General features: G+C 35.9%; 2 protein-coding genes across 5 annotated transcripts in view; one reads left to right on the top strand and one right to left on the bottom strand.

Annotated features, from left to right (window-relative positions):
- LOC149415501 (zinc finger FYVE domain-containing protein 1-like) overlaps positions 1 to 27,158 on the top strand; it is a 30,062-nt gene extending 2,904 nt beyond the window's left edge. Inside the window, exons 4-16 of one of the 4 annotated variants that reach the window (XM_089642686.1) lie at positions 5,873 to 5,983; positions 7,608 to 7,719; positions 7,850 to 8,027; positions 10,545 to 10,649; positions 12,187 to 12,249; positions 12,392 to 12,446; positions 14,745 to 14,851; positions 15,369 to 15,444; positions 15,872 to 16,012; positions 18,927 to 19,098; positions 22,060 to 22,155; positions 22,493 to 22,655; positions 24,624 to 27,158. In XM_089642686.1, the coding sequence (XP_089498812.1) occupies positions 5,873 to 5,983; positions 7,608 to 7,719; positions 7,850 to 8,027; positions 10,545 to 10,649; positions 12,187 to 12,249; positions 12,392 to 12,446; positions 14,745 to 14,851; positions 15,369 to 15,444; positions 15,872 to 16,012; positions 18,927 to 19,098; positions 22,060 to 22,155; positions 22,493 to 22,655; positions 24,624 to 24,705 (1,461 nt within the window). In that variant the 3' untranslated portion in view covers positions 24,706 to 27,158. Of the gene's footprint in view, positions 1 to 5,872; positions 5,984 to 7,607; positions 7,720 to 7,849; positions 8,028 to 10,544; positions 10,650 to 12,186; positions 12,250 to 12,391; positions 12,447 to 14,744; positions 14,852 to 15,365; positions 15,445 to 15,868; positions 16,013 to 18,926; positions 19,099 to 22,059; positions 22,156 to 22,492; positions 22,656 to 24,623 lie in introns of all 4 variants that reach the window. The other 3 variants (XM_089642685.1, XM_089642684.1, XM_089642683.1) reach the window with 3 other exon arrangements.
- On the bottom strand, positions 3,054 to 3,734 carry LOC149415502 (uncharacterized). Its single transcript, XM_089642824.1, has one exon. It carries the CDS (start codon positions 3,732 to 3,734, stop codon positions 3,054 to 3,056), a length of 681 nt encoding a protein of 226 aa, XP_089498950.1.
- Positions 27,159 to 27,591: the final 433 nt, after the last annotated feature.

Genomic DNA, 27,591 nt, shown 5'->3' with positions numbered 1-27,591 from the left:
AGCCAGAGCAGAAAATCCTCGGAATAAATACACTCGGTCCTTTTGCTCAAATATCGGAATAGAGGATCTTTAATCTCGTCGAATTTAATGTTTCGAAGACCCAATCCTGTCTGATTACGTCTAAAAGGGATCTAAATGATAATCTAGTCTCCTTCAACGGAAGCAATCTTCCGAACAGGCCTTCCATTGATATGCTTGGTGTAACCATAAGTGACCAGCTCAGGTACGGGGGCTCCATCGAAGCCAGAGTAAAGCTGGCCTCTCAGAAGCTGGGCGTACTGTACAGGGCCCGCAGATACTTTAATAGTACACAACTGCTGACCCTGTACAAATCGCAAGTGCGCCCTACTGTCGAATTTGGCAGCCATCTCTGGTCCGGAGCTCTAAATACCTGAAAAAAACCCTTGACTCTGTGCAAAAACGGGCGGTCCGTTTGATAGATTCCCCAATCTTAACAAACGGACTGCAATCTTTAGAGCACAGGTGTCAGGTAGGTATGCTGTCCTTGTTCTATCGGTATTATAATGGAAGATGCTCTGAGGAACTAGCGTCATTGATCCCTTCGGCACCGGTGCGTAGTCGGGATACACGCCAAACGCGCGCCCTACATTTGTACACGGTTGACATTTGTCACATGAGAATGGGTCGCTTCTACGATTCGTTCTTAAGTTCAACAGCTCGGCTGTGGAACGAGCTGCCGGCCTCTGTGTTTCCTCCCTCCTACAACATGGGACTCTTCAAGACCCATGTTCACTCCTTCCTCTCCACAAAAAGACCCTCCACACAGCATCCCCAAAGATGACATAGGCCCTGAGGGAAATTATTTTCTTCAGGGCCTCCTGTGTGGAGTTAATATAAAGAAAATAAAAAGAGAGAAAAAAAAAAAATTTTGCAACTGTTTTATTGTTTGCGATATTGGACTATTAACAATATGATGACTTGTTTCAGATGCTAAGCTATAATGAATACAAGAAAGTAAAAAAATATGTGCATTAAGTTCCAAAAAACTGATGTTGAGATATAGAGGATTTAGTGAAGCAACTGTCATGAAAATGCTTGTTTATTATCTTCCTCTTTTGCTACTTTATAATTTTTAACCATCTCTTTAAATCAAGTGACTGCTGTAATTAAACACCAAATAATATAGTATACTATTTCTTTTAATTACTTAATGATAATAAGTTCAAAGTACGAGAGATTCGCTTGCGTCATAGTATGAATGCATAAGTTTTAGATAGCGATGAACATGTACAAGTTTATTATCTATCTGGGATACAGTTTTTATTCATTTACATAAGATTAATGAAATCTTCCGTCTCATGGTAATGTGAGTGGTGGGCAAAATGGACGTATGTTACAAAAATCAGTTTATCAGCTTAAAATATAAATAATGCTGTTTTTGTGCAGATCCATTCAAATTACACGCCAAACATTCAACTATGTTCACAGCAAAAACGGTTTTAAAATTTCAACAACAGATGACAGATTATTATAAGCAATAATATATTTTTTTTTAATTTCCGAGTTTAGTCCGGGTCAAATCTTCCCCATAGGAAAAACTTAACCCTTCCACACACTTTTCCACAAATGATCATCTAGTCAATCCAAATTATGCAAGTTAATTATATGTATAACCATAATAAATACAAAACAACACAAGAACAACACGTCAACTCACCAGAGATCAAATGGGAAAATAATTCACCGACTCCAGATATTTTCATATCAGAGGGTTCGGCTCGGTAGAACTCCTAACAGGGCCTATAAATCCTACTGATCCCTCAACATAAATATTTAAAAAATCTTTCGTTATCCTACAAGCATTTAAAATGACTGATTTTTGCATTTTTATATATAAATTTTTTGATAGATCTAATACACCTAAATTTTTAATGAGAGCTAGATATAATGCCTGTAGCCGAAATAACAAATGGTAATATTTTTATAGTCTGAGAATGCCAAATTCTTTTTATCTCATTTCCTAAATCTGTGTATTTTCTTATTTTTTCATTAAGGCTGATTTTAGTGTCACGCTCACCGTCAGCGCTCATAGCTCAGCGCGTAGTTCGTCAGCGCTGAGGCTCAGCGTGGCTCGTTTCAGTGTCGTACTGACCGCCTTACTGTACAGTCGAAGACCAAAATGCGGAGTGTATTAGTTATTGCTGCTTTGTACTACCTATCCCAAAAAAATAAAAACCGGCGACGACGAAGACTCCATGTTCATCCATTGATTGAGCAGAGAGCCGTTGCTGGAGACTTTGTCTTGTTATATGGCACTTTAAGGGCTGACGAAAGCAAATTCTTTAATTACTTTCGAATGTCAACGAGAACTTTTGACGAATTACTGGCAAAGATACAGGATAAACTGGTCCATTGCAGCTTACGACGCGTGCCTATACCACCGATTGAACGACTAATGGTGACTTTAAGGTAGGAAAAAAACTTATTTATTATCATAATGTTTAATCATAGTAAAGTATAGGCAGAGATATAATATTATTAATTAACTAACCATCACGCCGTTTCCCCGCAGGGGTAGGCAGAGAGGACGGACCGCCAAACAACTCGGTCTTGGCACACACTCTTTGCTTCACTCACATTCATACATCGTCTCATACATTCTCTTCTATTATTCCGACTTCTGACATGTCCCGATTCAAGTATCTGATTCACTTGATCGTACCATGTCTTCCTCGGGCGTCCCCGACTTCTTCTGCCATTCACATTTGCGTCGTATATTCTTCTTACACTACTTTCTTCGCTCATTCGCTCTACATGCCCAAACCATCTGAGGGTCCCTTTCTTGATCTTACTCATTATGCTTACATCAGCCTTACATTCTTTGCGGATATACACATTTCTCACATGATTATACATTGTTTTAACACACATACATTATAGTATTAAACTATATATTATCTCTGGTATAGGTAAGAAAAAAACATATTTATTGTTAAACTACTATTTATTATGATAATGTTTCATATTAAAGGTAAGGAGAAAGAAAAAAAAACAAACAAATTATTATTAGTAATTTAACATAGGGAATATTATTATTCATCAGTGTCTCTAGCTGTTTGATAACCCGAGTAACCTGGATTCGCATCGTTGGTTTCGTACCCTGGGCCACCTTTAGTCTGATAATTGTATGATGATGCATACGAGTCGCGTGTAAACCTTTCGTCATTGGAGTAAGAGCTATTTGATCTGTTGCAATTTCGAATATCCATGGCTTCGCGCAACACTCTCGATCTAAACTCTAGCTTTTGTCCTACATCAAACATTTTTAAAATTGGACCTAAAGAAGCAAAAAAAGCCAGGTCATCAGCGGCAAGATCTGGTGTTTGATTACTTAGTAAAGTTAATAACTCTCTTTCAAATGGAGAATTTTCTGGATTAGTTTTCGGGGCCCTTCTTTTTCTCTTTTCCAGCCAAGGTCTTTGTGTTGATGCTGAATCAACATCACGGTCATTCTGCTCACCCTGTTGCGTGTTTGAAAAAACTTGCTGCATTAACATATCAGAATCTTGAGTATTTTCTGAAGATACCATACCATCCAATGATGCCGTATTATCTATATTTACTGAGGGTGAGGGAAAGGGACGAGAGGGCATGGTTTCATTTAGTGATTCATCAACTTCATTGTCAATTGTTGGAGCTAGGAAGCTTAGTTCGTCATAATATATGTACTTTTTGAATTTTCGTGCAGCACTTCCAGAAGGCGTTTTTTTCATTGCGTTTTTGGTTCGAAAATACGCATCCTGGGCTGTTTTCCACCTTTGTTGGACCAGTTTTCCTGAAATAATAAAAACTTTTTATTTTCAGATTTCTTGCTACGGGTCGAACATATACAGATTTGCAGTACTCATTTAGGATGGGAATCGCAACAATCAGTAAGATCGTGAAGGAAGTGTGTAAAGTAATATGGGAAACACTACACGATGAATGCATACCAACAATTACACCTGATATGTGGCAAAATATTGCTGGTTTTTTAAAACGGTTTTCTGCAAAAGACCAACTTTCCAAATTGCATCGGAGCTATTGATGGCAAGCACATCCGAATCGTAAATCCAACTGGTGGTGGATCAATATTCTACAACTATAAAATTTTTTACTCCATAGTTCTCCTAGCTATGTGCGATGCAGATTATTGTTTTACATATGTTAACATTGGAACATATGGGAAAAACTCGGACTCGACTATATTCCAAAATAGTACACTATACAGGAGCCTCGAACAAAATACTTTAAATATTCCAGGACCGAAGCCACTGCCTGGAACAAATACTCCAGTTGCACATATAATTGTGGGTGATGGTGCATTTGGAATATCAAATAGAAACCATATGCACGATCCAATATAACCCACAAGAAAAAAGTATTTAACTATAGACTGAGCCGCAGTAGACGATACATAGAATCGACATTTGGTATAATGTCAAACAAGTTCAGAGTATTTCATACGCCTATTAATGTGAGTTTTGATGTTACAAAGAATATAGTTAAAGCATGCTGCGTTTTGCACAACTTTATAAGAATTCGCGATGGTTATCTTATTGAAGACACACTTACAATTGAGGGTATGGTAGACTTGTCAACTGTACCTACAAACAGGTCTGGACACGCTCTGCGAGAACATTTTGCTGAGTACTTTGTGAGCCCTATTGGAAGCGTGCCCTGGCAAGATTCGTGTATATTTTAACTTAAAAAGGCTTTGTTACGTCCTGTAGTGTAGGCATTCAGATAATAAAATAAGAAAGTAAACAAACCTAGTTGTTGTTTTTCTTCTCCTGAAATATTTTCGAACAATGTGTCGGCAATATCCTCCCAGGCTTTGTTTCTTGCATCTTTATGTTTGTAGAGTGGATCGGATGCATCCCACAATTTCTTCCTCAGGCGAACCTCATCGATAACTCGACCTGTATCCACTTCACGATTCGCCATGACTGTACACGCGATGACATCTGCTCCGCTCGACACTAGAACGTTCACTGAAAACAGAGGCGCTCGTGCGATGGTCAGCGCTGACAGCTACGCGGCGCTGACGCGCGACGCGTACGGCCGCGTGGCCATCAGCGCTGACCACCTTGCGCGCTGATAGCTACGCGTCATTCAAAAACGCTTCCTAGAAGTTCATATATCTCGACCATCAGCGCCGACGGTGCGCGTGCGGTCGGCGTGACACTAAAATCAGCCTAACAGATTTTTGAATATTACATTTATAATTATATAATTATTTTGATTGTTGATTGAAGTACTAGTACATATAAAATTATTTGGCAGGTTGGAAATAAGCCGACGTAGCTCTGTGGTATCAGAGCACCTGGCCGGACATCAGAAGGTGCGGGTTTAATTTCCGTCGGCGGCATTAATTTTTACTTGGGAGACATTTTCAATTTGTATGGATATTTCAAGCGACTAATTATTGCTTATAATAATTTGTTATCCTTTGTGCTATGCATAAAAAACCTTGTCTTATAAACATTAGTTTATCATTAAAAAAAAATAACAGATGACAGTGTAAGGCCTCTGGTGTTGGCCGGTAGTGCTATTACTTGAACTTACCTAATTTTTTAATTTTATGGAAATTTTTCTTAGTAAAATGAAAAAAACATTGATTTATGGAAAAATGGCATAATTTTTTTTCTTTTACGTTTTTTGTACTCAAAACTTACGAATGAATTAATTAAAATACAGAAAATGTGTGTAAATGTAATTTGCAGTAGTATGAGTAAATGATGCGGATAACACTTATCTGTGTGCGTTTCATGTTAATAATGTCCCATTTCTGCTTTTGATCAGCTTCAATCGATTGAATCTTCAATGACTTTATATTTAATCTGTTTTACTTACCAATCTCCTTTTATAGGTTCTCGCCATATCCGATGTGGTTATCTATAGAACACGGTCGGAACGGTTACCTGCAGATTTGTATACATTCCTCGGTCAGGCCTCCAGAGCTTATACGGAGCATTTCCAGGTAAGCGATAATCCTGGATACAGTCGTAATCCTGGCATTTCAAATGATTGATCACTCTGCCATGTAAAACTTACGGCCGCTGTTCCCAATCCTAATAATCAAATTCTAAGCGAATCACCACTGCACTACGTAATTCCAACACACCACCAATTGCTTAAGCAAGCCGCTCAGTCTAAGCCAGCCGGACAGCTGGATTAGCTATTTAAGCAATATGTAAGGAAAAAGCTAGTTACAAAAAGTGTCGACAGAGTGAAAAAATACCGTGAATCAATGATCAAATGTCACTCTGACAATCGACAGTCGCGCTCCTTTCAGTTTTTTGTGTTGCATTTGTCATTATCGTTTTAAAATGGATAGAGAAGTTTTAGACAATTTAGATATACTAGATATTGCGGAATGAGCCGAAGTAATTGATGAAAACATTGGGTTATACAGGCGGCGACAGGGTGTGGATGTCAATTACATCGAACTATTTATTTATTTATTAATTTACGGACAATATGTCCATTAAAACCATAATATTGACACGAATAAGAAAACATAGATGACAGTGAATGGAGAGTACATGTATGTGAAGGGCAAAGACAATGTAAAATAGAAAAAGCATATATAGAAAATAACTACAAATGAATTAAATGACAAAGAATTTTTTGACCGTTTTTGTATGACGAAAACGTGTTTTTCGTATATTTTGAACCTAATTGAGGAGAATTTAACTTATGCAAGCGAAAGGTAAGTTTTTATTTACGCAAGTGTCATTTTTGCGATGAATGTGCGAAATATTTTGCCCTTACCTCATGTCAGATCTGAAAACCTTTCTATTCTATCAATTTAATGTTATTCTTCGCACGCTTTGCTTTGATCTCCACTTTAAGGTTTGTTTGGGTTTGTTTTGCTGTCGCACGGAGAAAAAACTTACGTCGATCTGCCAAATCAAATGGGAAGTCCCGATTGTGGCATCACGTTCAAGTTATCACTTTATTTTTAATATATTATATACGTTAGTTTAAAAAATATGAAATACCAGTTTATGAATAACGGTATTTAAAAGAAGTAATGTGTATTAATAAGAGCTACAATAATTAACTCTTTAATATTAATTTAACATAGAAAGTTTTTAATTTGATGTCATTTTATTGTCTATGGTAATGTGCGGTAGTGTGTGGGGCTACTTAAGATTTTCAAAGATAAAATGATTGGGAACAACGCAAATCGAACGTTCCCTACAAAATGCTTAAAAATCGCTTGGCTGAGCAAAAACAAAGATTTGAACTTAGATAACGATTAAAAAGTTGGGAACAGCGGCCATTAATATCTATGTATGTCCCATCCGTATCGTTTTTTCCTTTCCTTATACAACCTTAGAATAGAGTTTCACCTTATTCAATATCTGTTTATTTAACATACTAATTTCGGTTGTGTGTCTGTAACTCCCGTTCAATGAACTCTAGATAGAACTTGGAGTTGCTTTGAATTTCGACATTGCAGCTGTCTGTTTGAACAAATTCAGCCAAGCGATGAAGTTCCTACCTACAATATAATATTTCAACGCTTTTTTAAAATGCTCTAGTACTTCACAATATACTATCTGATACCGATGTGAATTTGTCTGTTACTTTTACAGAAGGTGCTGAAAAGTGTGGGGCACCGTGCCGAGCTTGGGGGGCCCCTGAGTGCCCGGGGGCCCGCTGTCATCATCAGCCATGAACCTCGACATACAGCCCCGCTCACCACTGGTAACTACAGCTTTTTACTATTGTCAAATCGTACATGAGAACGATTTGGAGAATCAACTCTAAATCTATTTTTTCCCTCCTATTGTTAGAAATGTAGTAGTGTGAAGTATGTTTGTTTGTTTGTTTGCAGGCAAGACGGGGGAAACGGCCGAGGAGCAGATAATGTCTCGGGTGAGAGAGCTGGGCATGAGCGTGGAGGGGTTGGGCACTCTGTACTACACCCCCACGCCTCCGGTCTCCTCCTTGCTGCCCGCCAACTCGCCCCTGCCCACCGTGCTCTACCAGCACCTGGACAACACGGCCGTTAGGTAATTGCTATTGTCTTTTCATTCTTATCTCGCATTCTTTCCTATGGTAGGGGTCTGCGAGCCAATCTAGGACTTCAGCAGTCTTCCAGTGGACCTCATCGACCCTGACGGGGAATAAATGGAGTGAGCATTTGTTGACGACTCAACTCGAATTTATGATATTTTAAACCTTATAAAAATGCTCCTAGCATTATAAAATACATTTTATTCACTTGGAAAGGAAATAATGTATATTAATATTATTCTATCTTGTCGTTTCATGGTCAAATGTCAATTCCGATTTTGACACGGCGGGTCGCTCGACATTTTGACTGGCACACTATGGGTTAACCCTTTCACACCCGCATTATTGTTTCCACATACATATATACAATAGGTAATGCACATTTACTATGTAGTCATAATCTGTAAGGTTTGAAACAAATAATATTTTAACTAAAATTCATTCATAAATAAAGAAATTATCTAGTATAATGATCTTAAAAAATTCGCCATACTAATCGAAAATATGTCCGTCACTACCAGTGTTAATTTGAATTAACATTGAAATTCAATTTGATATTCTGGCAAATGACTGTGAACAGTGAATTGAACTGATGTTATTATTATAGAACGCATCTTCATGCGTTAAAATATTTGTAATGAGTAGAAAATATTGATATCTCACCTTAAATGAAGTAATCAATGACGGCAGAAATTCGATTAAACTCACAATCAGCAGATGTCAAAATATTTATCGTTTTTGTGATGAAGGATTTTAACCGAGCGGAAAAAATAGACGCCACAGAAACATACTACAAGCTATAAGAAAACAAAAATATGACTTTTATAAATCGCTACCGTTACGGTAAAAAAGTCACAAAGTTTGTGTTAATTTGAATTAAAACTAGGCCTGAAAGGGTTAAGGCCTATCTGTGCATCATGTGGATACAACAACTGTGGGAACATCTAACCCTATTGATGGAAGGCCAGAATTATATGCAGATTTTATATATACATACATATACATATCAATATTTCAAGATGTATGCAACTTTACGTTAAATAGATACTCTCACAGAGCAGTAGATACTATCAGTATCACTCTGGTGAAATATAACCATTCAGAATTGAAACTCTGCTTAAAAATGTTTTAAGCCGTGTATAGTGACTAGATCTGAAGAGTTCACAACATTATGGGTAGTTAACATTCTCCATAGTCCCGCTGGCTTCGGGCAGTTGGGACTCTTGTGCGTTATTCACATTTATACAGTTCATCACATAATGCACTCCGAATGAGTTTCCGTTCTTTAGTTTTTGTAGTATTTCCCAATATAGCACCCTTGAGGTGATTTTCTCACGAAAACGGCGCTATACAAATAATCCAATCATAATTAATCCAATCATTAGTAATGAGTAATGCGTAATGAGTAAGATCAAGAAAGGGACGCTTAGATGGTTTGGGCATGTAGAGCGAATGAGCGAAGAAAGGAGTGTAAGGAGAATTTACGATGCAAATGTGAATGGTAGCAGAAGTCGGGGACGCCCGAGGAAGACATGGCACGACCAAGTGAATCAGATACTTGAGTCGGGCCATGTCAAGAGTCAGAACAATAGAAGAGTATGTATGAATGTGAATGAGGCAAGGAGTGTGTGCCAAGACCCAGTTGTTTGGCGGTCCGTCCTCTCTGCCTACCCCTGCGGAGAAACGGCGTGATGGTTAGTTAGTTAGAGGTGATTTTCTCACGAAAACGGCGCTATACAAATAATCCAATCATTATTATAGTATGTCATTGATAAAAATGTATGAATGGGTGTGAAGATTATTTATTCATAGGTTAGTCCCATTGGATAACAATTATGTTTATATAATGTTTTGTTTACACTGAAATGAATGCAAATAAAGACAATATCTTTTATTTGTTTAATTCTTGGATCCATTATTATTCACAAAGACCTTTCATAACCTCCAAGGCGAAAGTATTGTTACGGAATTACCAGTATGACGGAGTTATTAAATAATTGCAATATTGTCATATATTTCGAGTTGTAAGCATTAATATATATATTTAACTGCTGCTAAATATATTATTCTTCACATCATATATGGTTTTTTCATGATCTATAATAGCAGTGGAGTGCAGTGATTTTATTTCCTATTTACGCAATTACAGGAATAATTTTATTTTTTTATCAATTTATTTATATTTATATATGTAAAACATATCTATGGCTGTACAATATTGTAACAATGTCTTATCCATATTTGCATTGGGTATTTTCAAATAATCATCACAGACCAAAGAAGAAGCCATAATGCAAAATCTGGATATTATTTTGAAGAGCTGGGGCAAACCACATAAAAATCTTTATGCCACCAGGAAAGTTCAAGGATGTTTTAAATAAACTATGGCATCATTCGTACTTTGACCTCTGACGGTATAAAAACAGTTTCACTTTTTTTTCACATGGACAGACAGACAAATTAATATTCTGAATTGCAGTACTTAGTTATTAATCTATTGTGATTATTATCAGGGCTGCCAGAAGTCCCGGAGCAGTGTTGGAGGCCTTAAACAGCCTGTCGGAGCGCTTCCAGGGTCGCCTCACTTGTGATGTATCCTGCAGAGCGTGCCAAGCTAAGTAAGTACCCCAAATATGTTTTTTAACCCTCTTTTATGCGGCTGTTACATATGTGATCCATCGGCGGCTATCCTCGTATGCGGATGTCGCTTGTGATCCATAAAGTTTCACTAAAATGCATTATACAGGGTTTTCCAATAAGAGGTGTTATTTTGAATAGCCCGCTATTTCGGTAGATGTTACTTTTGAAGCTGTCATTTTTGACAAGTAGAAACTACGCCATTAATAAAACTGGAACGATACACGCTTCAACAACGCATTGAAATTATCAAAATTCACTTGAGTGAATCAAATGCAAATCAACTTGAGTGATGAGGCCCATTTCAACCTCGGTGGCTTCGTCAACAAGCAAAATTGTCGCATCTGGGGCTCGGAAAACTCAAGAGTTATTGTTGAAAAGCCTCTCTATCCTCAACGTGTGACTGTTCGGTGCGGTGCGGTTTATGGTCCGGCGGAGTCATTCGACCTTACTTTTTCGAAAATGAGGCTGGAGCAACAGTTACGGTGAATGGATCGCTATCGAGAGATGATTAATGATTTTTTTGGCCGGAATTGGATGGTATTTATCTGGACAACGTTTACTTTCAACAAGACGGCGCTACATGCCACACAAGCAACGAAACCATTGATCTTTTACAATTGAATATAAAAATAACACCTCTTATTGGAAAACCCTGTATATACATGGTGTCCGGAAACTCGTAGTACAAGCGGGAAACTGGTGAATCTACATCACATTTGGAGTCGATTTTGTAGTATAATTTTTTTTGATTTGAGCTTTCGTTTTCGAGTAAATTGAGTCAGAAGTTGATTTTTTTTTTGGTCAAATTCTTATAAATTATTACTGAAGATCAAAGTACCCAACTAATTAAAACTATTTAAAAATTTAAAAGTAAAACAAATAATGACGAAAAAATTTGAACCCTGAAATAGCCGAAAAAAATATTTTTTTGGTTTTTTTTTTTTTTATAAAAATGCTCAAATCAAAAAACTTTATGTTTATTTGGGTTCCCCGTGTGGTATACATTCTCCAGTTTCCGGCTTGTACTACGAGTTTCCGGACACCATGTATATATATATATATACATTGTATCAAAATGTGCAGCGTTATGGGATAGATCGGCTTGAAGCTTTGTAAAGGTTGAAATAAGTTATAAATCCTAAGATTTATAGCACAGACCTTTTCACTAAACGTAACGTTTGTTGTACAGGAATTAAGTTTATTACCTGCTGTGAGTATCATACTCTGCCTGTCCGACAGCTAGTCGAGCGTCCTACCCACGGGGCTATCGAACGCCTCATTATTAAATACTATTTTGTTTTATTTATGTGTTCACCTAACGAAATCCACTAAGTGACCTAACTCAAGGTCAACGAATTTCTAACCATATTTTATTATTTAACAATAAATTGCCTAATATGTATTGTAGTAACAGGATGTGATGTATTTATTGTCAATAATTTGGTTAAATTCAGTCATGGTATGCAATTATTCTTAAATTCCAAATTATTATCATCATTGAATTAATTTTTTCAGATGTACAATGTCAATGGGTCACCACGTTGATGATATAAAGCATATGTCTGATAATAAATGCAGGTAATTTTTATTGAAACTTATTATTTTTTTCGTATTATCTTATATCTTGTTGCTGGCCATTTTGGTGAAATATTTAACATAAATTTATTTATTTCTGATGAAAATTGTGCCTCACTATTTCTTCGTTTATATACCTTTGCAGATATCAACACCAGTTTGAAAACAAAGTATTCGTTTGCCAGAAGTGCCAGAGAAAGGTATTTTGTTTATTTATGCAATGTAATTACAATGCTTTTTCAATAGGGTATTTTCAGTTATTCATAAATATGGTAGCTATTTTATTTTTATATTGCCAAATACCTTTTCTACAAAGATTTAAATTATGCTTATTTTAAATTTGCTGCCAAAATGATAATTTCTTGTTGAAGTCAGCTGCTATATTACGGCCGCATACATTTCTAGGCAGTCCCAATGGCAATTTTTGTTATTTTTTTTTTGTCAACAAATATGGAATAATCATATATACCTTGGATTTATTTTAACACATTGTAGTCGGGCGCTTCAAACAATAGACTCTAGCCTATAGCGGGTGTTTTTCGCGATTAGCGCATAAATATATCGCTTTCCTAAAATTGACACAATTTCTATGGGATAAATGATTTCTATGCAATAAAATATGGGATGTGCAAGGTGCTTTTATGAGTGGAAGGGGGTGCATGGACCAGATCTTCTCATTGCGTATGCTCACTGAGAAGTTTCTGGCAAAAAACCAGAAACTTTTCTGTGCCTTTGTAGATCTACAAAAAGCATACGACCGAGTCGACAGGAAAAAGCTATGGAAGGTGTTGTCCAAGTATGGAGTGAATACATATCTGACTCAGGCAATCGCGTCTCTGTATGAGGGAAGCGTTGCATGTGTTAGGGTAAACGGTGGTTTTACGGAGTGGTTTGATATCACAAAAGGTGTTAAACAAGGCTGCGTAATGTCACCGTGGTTATTCAATCTATACATGGATAATTGTATGCAAGAATTGAAAGAGGTGGGATTGGGCGCGAATTTGAATAATTTGAAAGTATGTTGCCTGTTGTATGCTGATGATGCGGTGCTGATTGCTAATAGTATAGAAGATCTACAGTCTCTCGTGTCTAGGATGAACGAAGTATGCATGAAGAATGAGTTAATGATGAATGTAAGTAAGTCTAAAGTAATGGTGTTTGAAAGAGAGAGTACGAAAACAGTGTGCAATATAATTGTGAATGAGGAATACTTGGAGCAGGTGGATGAGTTTGTGTATTTAGGAAGTATGTTTACGAGAGATGGGAAGGCTGACAGAGATATTGAAAGAAGGGTAAATGCAGGTAATTCCGTTAATGGAGGACTGAACGCCGTTGGCGCTAACAAAAATCTGTCCAAAGAAGCGAAGTTAGCAGTCCACAACGGAGTTCTGGTACCTACCTTGATGTATGGAAGTGAGGCATGGAACTGGCAAAGAAAGGATGAAAGTAGATTGAATGCTGTTGAAATGAGATCCCTGAGGCGTATGTGTGGTAAAACCATGTTTGATCGTGTAAGGAATGTGGAGATCCGCAAAGAGTGCAAGGCTGATGTAAGCGTAATGAGTAAGATTAAGAAAGGGACGCTTAGATGGTTTGGGCATGTAGAGCGAATGAGCGAAGATAGGAGTGTAAGGAGGATATATGATGCAAATGCGAATGGTAGCAGAAGTCGGGGACGCCCGAGGAAGACATGGCACGATCAAGTGAATCAGATACTAGAGTCGGGCCATGTCAAGAGTCAGAATAATAGAAGAGTATGTATGAGACGATGTATGAATGTGAATGAGGCAAGAAGTGTGTGCCAAGACCGAGTTGTTTGGCGGTCCGTCCTCTCTGCCTACCCCTGCGGGGAAACGGCGTGATGGTTAGTTAGTTAGTTAGTTAGTTAGACACAATTTCTAAACCAAATAATATTTCCAACTGAAATTTTCAAAGAAATCATATATGACATTTGATCATCAAAAATAAATTATAATTGCTTTGATTATATCATAATTTCACCACATTTCAAAGCTGAATATAAAAACCTGATATTAATTCAGTAAATAGCATTCAATATTCAATATTTGAAAATTCCAAGTTAAAGATAACATGTTTATTCATATCATATAGTTATATAATAAATAATAATTGCCATGCCCGCAATTTTACAATCGCTGGATGTGTGAAATTTGATCGCGTAAATTGAACAGTGTCGCCTAAGGTCGAAGGCGCACACTCAATAACTCATATTATGTTTAATTGCTTCTTGTCAAAAAAGAGTCTTTTGCGGTTGTCTCGCCTAATTGAAGAGCCCATTCCACTTATGAATCATAGTATTTCACGCTGATAACAAACCCGTATAATGCCGTTTCCCGCCAAAAACCGACAGTCGACAAAAACGGCATTTACCGTGTCCCGCAGTTGACCGACAGTCCGCGGAAAACGGCAAAGGCCGTGTCCCGACGAAAATGTGTTAACATTGGAATTCACATAATATGTGTACGTTTTATTAACAGGTGAAGGAAGTGTATGCAGCCGCACCTCAAGAGTCTTGGTTAGGTCTTGCCCGCTCAGCATGGAACGGATATGAACTTCACTGTCCCAAATGTGGACCAGTCTACAGGTAGGTGCACCGGAGCTATTCAATTTCAACGGTGGTAGCTTTATTTGTAAAAAAAAAATTGGTTTGATACAATTATCCATGGTTTGTCAATGTGTAGTTGTAATGATTAGACGTCATTTAAAAAAATGAGAGCGTCTTTCGACAGGGTGATGACTTTTGCTTTTTCACACCAAGTGTATCTTTTTTTAGGTAGGCACACTGTAGCCATTAAAAATATTGTAATGTAAAGTAATTTAATGTAAAGTAATTTAACCCTAACTGGCAATATTATAAGTGTTTAGAAGTTTGCAATCTATGTAGGATGGTACACTGCATACCAATAAATATTAAAAAAGGAATGATTTAAAAAAAATTAAAGTACCTACCTCTCAACATAATTCAATATGAGCTATAGCCATATTAGCATTTTTTTTTTTTTTTTTTAAATTTAGATTTTTGAGAAATGACTTAATTTTTATTTATAAAATAATGTGTTTATAATGTTTGGAGATTAAATAGGAATTATTTTTGCCAGAAGCCGACAATATTGGTACGGAAACAAATCGCCGGAAGAAACAGCAGTCAACACTGAAATAATCCACGTTTGGCCAGGGGTAGGTTGTTTGAGGAATAATTTATCTAGTGCCTACCTTTAACTATGGTAACATTATCATTCTAATGGAAACCAATAATAGTAATAATATTTGGATGATTTGTATGGTTCTGTTTTTGTGCAAAAACACCTCAATCCTCCTTTTTTTATCTCGCTAGAGTTAAGTTCTAATGTATATCAGATCTATGAACTGTTTAAACAGTTTTTTAACCAGTCTCTTTTAAAATGATTTTACAACATATTTAAAGTTGCACAGTAAACATAATACAATTTTTATTTAAATACTAACTAATAACTAACCTGTCAATATTGTATGGAAAAACCATAGAATATTTCTCAGGACTGAACATTGGAGGGACATACTGTAACCTTTTCTTGATAGCCCAATATTAATTAGACATTTTTATATGTTGTTTTGTTTCTAGCAGAACAGCTTTTCAGGCGGGTATAGTGGAGGGGGGGTGGGGGCCCGGAGAGCTCTGGAAGGAGTAGGAAGCCTCACGGGGACATTGGGCCTGCTGGCAGACGCCATTGCACCATCTTACTGGCAACCCACTGCGGAAATTAAGGTACATGTTTTGTTATTTAACCCTAAAAGATATACATATAATAATGTTTAGTGGTTAGATGTTGATTGATGATGCCTTTTCTAACCAAGCACATCTAGTCAATGTTTTTCTCTTGTTCGCCTGCGCATCCTTAAGGCCACTGTGGCGTCGAGAAAAATCTAGATTAACTAATTAATAATAAACCGCTCGACCTACTTAGTACCTACTCCCGAATTATGTACCTGCAGTCGAAATCGCATCGTAAACAAAGCAATCTACTTACTTCAAGCACCTACTTATCTATCGACGACAATAATACTGCAGTCCGTCTGGGACACTACGACAACTCGCCAGAAGGTTCGAGTCTACCGCCTAGGCATAATCGCCGCGCCGCCGAAAGTTCGCGAAAGGCCCAGATTGAGTGAGTGCCTCGAATTTAGTTGCAATTAACTACCTGCTGTTGCCACCGGCTGAACAATATAAATAAGCCCGACGCAGCGAGCATATCATTAGTATTCAGTATTTACTATCGTCAACAGCTGCTACCTACGAGTACTACGACCTAGTTTCGCGAACATTCCATAGTATTTGTGCATAAATAAACGTGAAATATTGTGATTGTAAATCAGCTTTCAACTTATCAATAAACACTATACCTGAGTTGGAGAGATCTTTCATTTATACACCACGATAACCACATACATATAATAATGTTTAGTGGTTAGGTATTGATTGATGATGCCTTTTCAGACCAAGCACATCTAAGGTTTAATCTCTTGTTCGCCTGCGCATCCTTAAGGCCACTATTAAATAATAACTAGCTTTGTATACTAGGAAAACTACTTATAGTAGATTATATTCTATTTTTTATATAATTGTAATTATAAACTTCAGGACCGATTTCGCTGAAAATTTCTAAATTTGTTCTTGTTTTTATTTAGAGTTTCTTGAATGGTAGAAAAAGTCAGGAATGCCCAAAAAAGATTTAACGCATTATCTCTTCACTGGAATAAGATACATAGACAAATTAAAGTGGTAGAAAAAGTCAGGAATGCCCAAAAAAGATTTAACGCATTATCTCTTCACTGGAATGAGATACATAGACAAATTAAAGTGGTAGAAAAAGTCAGGAATGCCCAAAAAAGATTTAACGCATTATCTCTTCACTGGAATGAGATACATAGACAAATTAAAGTGGTAGAAAAAGTCAGGAATGCCCAAAAAAGATTTAACGCATTATCTCTTCACTGGAATGAGATACATAGACAAATTAAAGTGGTAGAAAAAGTCAGGAATGCCCAAAAAAGATTTAACGCATTATCTCTTCACTGGAATGAGATACATAGACAAATTAAAGTGGTAGAAAAAGTCAGGAATGCCCAAAAAAGATTTAACGCATTATCTCTTCACTGGAATGAGATACATAGACAAATTAAAGTGGTAGAAAAAGTCAGGAATGCCCAAAAAAGATTTAACGCATTATCTCTTCACTGGAATGAGATACATAGACAAATTAAAGTGGTAGAAAAAGTCAGGAATGCCCAAAAAAGATTTAACGCATTATCTCTTCACTGGAATGAGATACATAGACAAATTAAAGTGGTAGAAAAAGTCAGGAATGCCCAAAAAAGATTTAACGCATTATCTCTTCACTGGAATGAGATACATAGACAAATTAAAGTGGTAGAAAAAGTCAGGAATGCCCAAAAAAGATTTAACGCATTATCTCTTCACTGGAATGAGATACATAGACAAATTAAAGTGGTAGAAAAAGTCAGGAACGCCCGAGGAAGACACAAATCCAATAATTACCTGTGATATGTTATATTAAGTGGTACATATAAGAAAGAGGTGTGACGAACACGTACAACGTAAAAATTAATGGTAAAAGAAGTTGGGGATGCCCGAGGAAGACATGGCACGATCAAGTGAATCAAATATTTATGAGTGGAAAAATGAGGTATATTTGATGACCGAAGAAAGAGATGTAAGGAGAATGTATGGCGTGGAAGTCGATAGTAGATGATGTCAGATACACCCGAGGAAGACACAATCAAAAGAGTCAAATATTTATGTGTTGTAAAATGTGGTGTATGTGATGAACGTAGAAAGAGGTGTAAAGAGAATGCATACGTGGAAGTGAATGGTAGATGAAGCCGGGGACGCCCGAGGAAGACATGGCACGATCAAGTGAAACATATACTTTAAAAAAAAATGTTTTTATGTTTTTCACAATAGTATTATTTCCACCTTAAAAATGCACCCAGTTTTCACAATCTCAAAACTTTACTCAACCATTCATAATCCCGAGCAATACCAAGCACACATCACCTAGTTATCATTATTTTCAAAAAACAAGTAATTTATTATGAAAATAGATACGGCTGGCACACGGGAAAAATTTAACATCGGCTATCAAGAAGTTAAATAACAAATTAGAGAATAGATAACTGAATGTGTTGATTTTCATGATTCATACTTATATTTATGCAAAATATGCCAGACTGTACTCAAATTACCTCAACTATCAATGGAGTTTAATTATTATAATTACATTACTTTAGTCTTTCCATGAGATTTAAAGAAGCTTATTTCTCACTAAACAATTGAAAAATATGAAGCAAACAATATGGCGTCTTATTTTCTCACAGTTGACGGATGTTTCAAAACCCCATAGCTAACAATGGAAATGGCATTGTGAGTTGAAAATAGTTGTGATGAACTAAAAATTCCACACAGAAAATTATGCAAATTTCATGATGCCAGAGCTCACAGTTTGAGAGAGAGTTTTTAGTTGGAAACACAAACATATTGATGTAACGTGTAAAAATTACTATACCAAGCAGAATGTTTTAAATAACTTTTTTTTATCAAAGCATAATTATTAAAAATGGTGCAATTTGACAAAATTGTTTGGTATTTTTTGTTGTTATAGAACTGCGCAGTCTGCCGCTGCGCCCTGGAGGCGGGACGAGGGGAGCTGCACCACTGCAGGGCCTGCGGGCAGGGCGTGTGCGGCCCCTGCAGCAGCACGCGACGTGCTGTGCCCCAACGGGGGTGGAAGCATCCCGTCAGGGTCTGCGACACCTGCAAGCACACCAATACTGGTCCATATTACCATTACAGCATTCTGTTACCCTTTAATTTTCCACCATTATAATAACAGTCTATGAGCCCCTACTAACCCAACATACTGGCAGCTATCTCTGATCTGGAGCCTCGAAATACCTGACAAAATCCCTGACCCTGAGCAGAAAAGGGCTGTGTTATTATTATTATTATGTAATGAGCAGGCAAGCATTCTGCTGATGCGCTCATATCTGATTTCACAACAAGTTTGACAGTAATTGAGTTGTTTTAAGTTTGAACTAAGTCCTTTCTTCTCTCCAAATGTGAATCCAATAGAGCTTTGAATTGATTTATATTTGTTGCATCGATGACATGTTGTGGGAGTTTGTTCCAAGCATCCACTACTCTATTTGCAAGGAAGTGTTTTCTAGGATTAGATGCAAAAGGCGTTTTGGTAATTTTTTTTTGAGTGTCCACGGAGATTTATATTTTTATTAGTAGTGAAGATTTCTTGGATGCTAGGGCAACTGTAATGTCCAGATAAAATTTTGAAAGTCTAGATCAAGTCACCCCTTTCTCTTCTTTCTTGTAAGGTTGGTAATCTTAGTTCCTTGAGTCTATCTTCGTATCGTAGATCTTTCAGAGCTCTTGGTATTTTAGTGAAACGTCTCTGTACTCTCTCTAACAGATTTATAACCTCTGCGAAGTAAGGACTCCATATTTGGAAAGCATATTTCAGGAGAGGTCGGACATATGTTTTATATATTTTTAACATCATGTCCGGTGTTAGGTCAAGTATTACTGTGATTGTGAAGAAAACTTATCGGATTGCAATCTTGTTTATCTTAGTTTTATTGGCATTTCAATGGGAGACGCTCCAAGGAACTATCATCATTGATTTCTTCAGAATCGATCCTAAGTTGGGAAACACAGCGCCTGAAGTGCCCAACATTTGTAGTTGACAAATGTTACAAGACGACAGTATGATTCATTCCTGTGTTGGAAGGGTCGGCTCTGGAATGCTTTTCAGCCCCTGTGTTTCCTCCCTCCTACAGCATGTATTATAAATATATATACACTACTCTCCCAGTAATTCGACGCTCAATTATCTGACAACTACTATAATCCGCCGTTATTTTTGCTAGTTGAAAGCACAAAATCAAGCTCTGTAATTTGCCGATATTCGTATGTCAAATGCATTAGTCCGCCGCATGTCTAGACTCAAGCTCCAAGTTTTATACACTGACGGGACAGGTTGTGTATATATTACGTATTACACACCGCCATCTATCTTGTTCTCACCGGCCATTTTAGCAGTCACCAGGGATAATTATTAATAATTGTTGTTTTAGAATATTCCGGTGAGTCCTCTGTGTGTTCTAGCAGCTGTCGCATGTGTTTCTGTTTGTTTCATTTTGCCACGTTTTTTGTTTGAATAATTTTACAAAATGGAGTCTTGCAAGCTTAAACATAACATCTTAACTTTAAACCAAAAAATTAAAATTTTACAAATCATCGATTGCGGTGTTCGTTTGTTTCTACAAAATCCTGTTTTAATTTTGAGCATACCTTGCGTGTGTGCACTATAAACTTCGCTTTCACTAATAATTAGAAACTTGCCCGGTTTTCGGGGTAGCGGATTAGTGCTTAGTGAGAGTAACGGCCGCTGTTCCCAACTTTTTAATCGATATCTAAGTTCAAATCTTTGTTTTTGCTCAGCTAAGCGATTTTTAAGCATTTTGTAGGGAACGTTCGATTTGCGTTGTTCCCAATCATTTTATCTTTGAAAATCTTAAGTAGCCCCACACACTACCGCACATTACCATAGACAATAAAATGACATCAAATCAAAAACTTTCTATGTTAAATTAATATTAAAGAGTTAATTATTGTAGCTCTTATTAATACACATTACTTCTTTTAAATACCGTTATTCATAAACTGGTATTTCATATTTTTTAAACTAACGTATATAATATATTAAAAATAAAGTGACAACTTGAACGTGATCCCACAATCGGGACTTCCCATTTGATTTGGCAGATCGACGTAAGTTTTTTCTCCGTGCGACAGCAAAACAAACCCAAACAAACCTTAAAATGGAGATCAAAGCAAAGCGTGCGAAGAATAACATTAAATTGATAGAATAGAAAGGTTTTCAGATCTGACATGAGGTAAGGGCAAAATATTTCGCACATTCATCGCAAAAATGACACTTGCGTAAATAAAAACTTACCTTTCGCTTGCATAAGTTAAATTCTCCTCAATTAGATTCAAAATATACAAAAAACATGTTTTCGTCATACGAAAACGGTCAAAAAATTCTTTGTCATTTAATTCATTTGTAGTTATTTTCTATATGTACTTTTTCTATTTTACATTGTCTTTGCCCTTCACATACATGTACTCTCCATTCACTGTCATCTATGTTTTCTTATTCGTGTCAATATTATGGTTTTAATGGACATATTGTCCGTAAATTAATAAATAAATAGTTCGATGTAATTGACATCCACACCCTGTCGCCGCCTGTATAACCCGATGTTTTCATCAATTACTTCGGCCCATTCCGCAATATCTAGTATATCTAAAATGTCTAAAACTGACAAATGCAACACAAAAAACGAAAGGAGCGCGACTGTCGATTGTCAGAGTGACATTTGATCATTGATTCGCGGTATTTTTTCACTCTGTCGACACTTTTTGTAACTAGCTTTTTCCTTACATATTGCTTAAATAGCTAATCCAGCTGTCCGGCTGGCTTAGACTGAGCGGCTTGCTTAAGCAATTATTGTGTGTTGGAATTACGTAGTGCAGTGGTGATTCGCTTAGAATTTGATTATTAGGATTGGGAACAGCGGCCGTAAATGTAATAAATATGTACCAAAATAAATAACATGTTAAGGACAGGGTCCTTACAATACAGGTATTGTCTAGTTGGTAGTAAAAAATTATTATGTCAGCTTTCGCTAGAGATGTATGTTTGTGTGTTGAAATAGATACAGACGAGACGGGCGACGTGATGGCTCGGAAGGTCGGGGAGGCAGTAGCCGGAGCCCTGGGCCCCTTAACCATGGCATTACAGTATCCAAAAGGTAAGTTGCAAATTATGTATAGTGAAACTTCTATCTATCATTTTTGAAGGAACCTTTTCAAAAAAAAAATGAAGGCGGGAATATTGAAAAATTCTGCATATATACGAATGTCGTGTCACTTGGATGAGCTGCGCAGTTATCTACAAATAATAAAAAAAATCATTATTTTACGCCCATTGCTGTGGCGTCAATGTTCCTTAAAAACCAATTTAAATTGTTCATAGTCATAGCTTCACTAAACCGCATACATTGTGTTAAAACATGCAGCTTGATTGGATAGATTGAGTTGAAAAGACCAATATTGTAAGGGTTAACTATCATTGTCCCCATTTGCCAGGAGTCCTAACCGGATTGGCGCGCCCCACCTACTGGACTCCTGACGAGGAGGCCCCCGGCTGCGCGGGCTGTGAGACCCTGTTCGGCGCGGGGCCCCACTGCACCTCGAGGCACCACTGCCGGCGCTGTGGCCAGTCCGTGTGCTCCGCTTGCTCACCACAAAGGTGACTAATTATTACAATAAATTTTATAAGTGCAAATTTCGCTTATTCTTCAGCAAATAAAATATTAGGTTAGGTTTGTTTTGTCATTGAAGCACAAACATTTGCTTGGAATAGGTTAAAAACCTTGAATTTAATCTAAGCAAACAATGTCTCATTAATTTATTGTTCTAATACTCTGTCTGGACACTTAATACATACATATTGTTATATAAAATTTAATGCCATAAATTACATAGTATTATTGTTCTTTCACATAAGACACGTGCATGCCTTTGATATCGTCCAAGCATGTGCAATAAACTGGGTTCCTAGACAAAAACATCTGCATTATTGATATTGTTTAGCGTCTAATCTCAGCATGCTTGTACCACATGGTATGCATTGTCATTATTATTTAATGAGCAGGCAGCATTCGGCTGATACGCTCATATTTGATTTCACAAAGAGTTAATAACAGATAGAGTTGTTTTAAATTTAAAATAAGTTAATCCTTTCTTCTCTCCAAATAAGAATCCAATCGAGTTTTAAATTGGTTTATTGTATTAGTAGAATCGACGACATGTTGTGGAAGTTTATTTTACGCATTCACTACTCTATTTGCAAAGAAGTGTTTCCTAGGATTGGATGCAAAAGGTGTCGAGTGTCCATGAGGTTTTATATTTTTACGAACCTTATTTTTTTTAAGGTTGTACCCATCGAAGAAGAAGATAATATGTACTAATAAATCTAAACCAAATGTGAAACAGAACAATACATAGAAAAATAAAAAGATCACGGTCACAACTAGGAATGGAACCCAGAATCTATTTATTTATTTATTTAGACGCCGTAAAAGGCTTTTACAATATACATGATTTATGTTTACAGTGGTTCACAGGAGCGAAACAGTATTATGTTAAACAGAATAATTACTGAGAAATTATGTTGAAAATTAAACAAAAATAACATCTGGTATACTTAGGTACATTAGCATTTTTATTTTCAATCCGTACAGTAGTTTAGTATTGAGGTTATTGTTACCTTCAATATTGAATTTGGTTGAATTTGCTGAGAACTGAGAGTTAGCTCTATTGAATCAGGGCTGTCAGTAAGACATCTCATAACAATTTTGGGAAAAATTATAGTTTTGATTAAGTATATAAAATTATTAGATAACACTCTTCTGTCTGATATCTGTTGTAAGTGCATTGTTTAGGTTCTGTGATAACTTATGAATAGAATGGTTTTATGCCTAATAACATTGATAATTACGACAGAGGTATGTTATTATAGCCTTCTTATAGCTATATTCCGTGCAGTTGAACACATCTACTACTTCTGAGAAAGCATTGCCAACTGCATGCAATCTAGGTATAAGGGAGTTTCTAAATGACGCAGTCCTGATATTGTTATTAAAATTAAAAAGAATTTTGGATCGAGTGGTTCTAGTAGGTATATGGAAGGTAATTAGGCTTAATATATCAGGGCTGTCTATAATACCATTGACAATTTTAAAAATAAAAGTCAAATCTATTATTATCTGTATATTGTTAATTCTGAATTTGAAGTATTATATAGACAAATATGACGTTTAATAAATAGGTCCTAATGGTCGAGTGTTTTAAGACGCCTGTCCCGGTAAGACAAGACATTATGGGATCGATTCCTGTTGTGACCGTTATCTTTTTTTTTCTGTGTCTTATTCTGTTTCATGTTTTGTTTAGATTTATTAGTTATTATCTTCTTCTTCAATGATACTTATATTTTAGTTGGTGGTGAAGATTTCTTGAATTTCCGGGACAACTATAATGTCTAAATAAAATTTTGAAAGTCTCAATCAAGTCACCCCTTTCTCTTCTTTCTTTTAAAGTAGGTAATCTTAGTTTGTTGAGTCTCTCTGGAATCGCTTGATAAAATCCGTCAGGTACTTCCTATAGTTTGTACGTGTACGTCCACATTTGACGATAGATTGTAATGTGATATTTCCAGGCAAGCTGTTCCGGAGCGAGGCTGGGGAAGTCCCGTACGCGTGTGCAACAATTGCGTTGCCGACATGTCGGAGAAAATCTGACCGGACCCTCCCCCTTCTCCTCGTTACTGCCCCAGTCGGTAAACACACCAACCAACCTACTTTCCCCCTCCACATGGCTCTGAATTAATGATTTGCATTTTAAATTATATATAATATGGAGACAGGTTTGCTTCTTGGGAAGGCTTAGTGAAATAGGTATGATGGCAATAGATTATTTGAGTCCTATAATTTCTAAATCCGCTATATCCAGTTTTTTCGACAAAATCTGGGTATGTCATCTTGTTCACATTTTTGCACTCTACAAGATTAATCAATACCATGACAAAAAGTCAGAGCAAAAACAACAGAGAACAGAATCTGATATATTAGAAATTACTTTCAAAATCTGCTATATCGGATTCAACCAATGACGAGCTGTTATTTTGCAAAAATACAATATGGCTACCGTTGTCATACCACTTGTTTACAAAAGCCATGCGAGTATTTAGCTATTCTGTTTTTTTTTTATTAATAATGAGTGATTTTGTTGTATTTTTGAAGTTGTATTATCACTAAATAACAAAGCCAGGAAGCGAATGCGACTGCCCGAAACCTGGAAAGTTAATAAGAATTGCCAAAAACTTTTAATCAAAAACACATTTCATAATAGTATAAATCCAATTTATACACGGTGTCCGGAAACTCGTAGTACAAGCGGGAAACTGGAGAATCTACACCACATGGGGAACCCAAATAAACATAAAGTTTTTTGATTTGAGCATTTTCACAAAAAACCAAAAAAAAATATTTTTTGGCTATTTTAGGTTTAAAGTTTTTTCTGGTGTTTAGGGTTGAACAACAGATGTTTTAACCCTGCAGAGCAGAAATATTTTATGATTACACCGGATTAAATGAAGGGTGATTTCAAAATAATGCTTCAAATCCGAGTTTCTTCATTTGTTTTACTTTCAAATAGTTTTAATTAGTTGGGTACTTTGATCTTCAGTAATAATTTATAAGAATTTGATTAAAAAAAAAAAAAAAAAAAAATCAACTTCTAACTCGATTTACTCGATAACGAAAGCTCAAATCAAAAAAAATATACTACAAAATCGACTCCAAATGTGATGTAGATTCACCAGTTTCCCGCTTGTACTACGAGTTTCCGGACACCCTGTATATTTAAAAATAAATAATATGCAATTATCTGTTTATGCTAGAGTTGTAACAGTTTGTTTTTTCAGTTTTAGCTAAAACAATGATAGTTGATCTATTCAATCTAGTGGATATAGAAATGGGTTCCACGATAACACAGTGACAATTCAACACACCTTTAAAGTGATAAGTCATTAGAAACGATGAAAAAAAAATTTAAACCTAACCTAACTTACTTAACCCAGTTAATAAAGTTTTTGTTTCATCACTTTCCATGACTTTATATAACTTTTTAAAGATGTGATGATTTATCCGGTCACCGTAGAAATGATATGATTCATGTTATAAAATTTCACATCAGAGCAATATAAAACTATTTAAATTGAATATGATTTAAGATTTTCACGGCCAAAAGTATTTTTGTTATTTGTTTTTGGGGTGTTATGCCGTGTTGCGCTAACTCCTTCTTTAGCCAACGTTTCGGACAGCATTGCAGTGTCCATCATCAGGGCAGATGTGTTATTAGATTTAAATTGATTTAGCTACCCATTGAAGTTTTTTTTTTATACAAAAGTAGCATATAGCATTTCATTTTGTCTTTAAATTTTGATGTTTTAGGACTGGTTGTTTCGGAGAATTTGAACAATTCATCAAATTTCAACGTTCATTTTCGGGTTCTGTGAAAGTCCTATTCAAGTTCTGTTATTATATCATTGTTGGCTAGTTGCTTGACAAAACTGAAATAAAAACAGAACTTGAAAATGAACGTTGAAATTTGATGAATTGTTCATATTCTCCGAAACAACCTGTCCTTAGTGTTACAAGTGACATTCTAAGTAAACTTTTTTTTAGTATTCAGATGTTACTGTATATTTTTTTATTAGTTTGTAGATTTTTTCAGTTACAGTTGTATAGTTTTATCACGTCTAAGAATACACTTATCAGAAACAAAAAATGACAAAAACTACGTATACTATTGCCATCACCGTAAATGTTACCAACCAAACCAAAATTATAAAAAGTCTGAAGTGCATAATGTGTTAAAATAGCAAACACCCTCGAATAACTTGTCTCCCACAAATATTGGCAAATTTATTTACATAATATTTTTATGGTTTAAATGGTTTCTTTTATTAGGTATGTTGTACTATGAGATTTTAAGTTTCAATAAATTTATTAAAGAATATTATAATAAATAAAGCATTATTTTTCCATGATATAATTGTTAGATTAAATTTTAGTCACAAAGCTAAATTATTTGTAAATACCTAGTTATTTTATTTGCGTTGTCTGTAAATATTGGAAATTTTGTACTATTATGCATTATAATAAATTGAGATATTAAATTTGTTGAATTTTAAAAATTGTTTTGTGCTTTGTTTTTATTAAAATTATCTTTAATTTAGTAATAAGAGAGAAAGTGAACTTGCATTTATCAATAATAAATTTTATTGATGTTTTCAATAGGCAAAAATGTTTTATTGTTAGTTGATACATCATAATATAAGATTGATAAACTAATGCCGTATGTATTTTGTACCTGTCGAAACATAATTTATAATGCATCATAATTTGAAGAAAAAAAAAACTGATATCTTGGGTATGACTTAAAGACATCTTGTGGGAAAATTAATACTTCTAGTTTTATGATAAATCTGAGCTTCAATAAATGTATTTATTTATCAGTATTAGCCCAAATAATTCGTAAACAATTCTGTACTCTCTGGGCTAATATAATAGTCTTATACATAGTGCTAAACATTATTTGGTTTGTAATAATTTTGAATTCCA

This window comes from Hesperophylax consimilis, chromosome 18 (genome assembly GCF_061612785.1).
Source record: "Hesperophylax consimilis isolate HC1 chromosome 18, BYU_Hcon_1.0, whole genome shotgun sequence".
NCBI classification, from domain to species: domain Eukaryota; kingdom Metazoa; phylum Arthropoda; class Insecta; order Trichoptera; family Limnephilidae; genus Hesperophylax; species Hesperophylax consimilis.
Note: the sequence above shows the minus strand (reverse complement) of the source record. Positions and strands in the feature narration are given on the sequence as shown.

What these genes read in the sequence shown, in the direction of transcription:
- LOC149415502 (XM_089642824.1), bottom strand. Translation starts at nt 3,734, where the DNA reads ATGAAAAAAACGCCTTCTGGAAGTGCTGCACGAAAATTCAAAAAGTAC.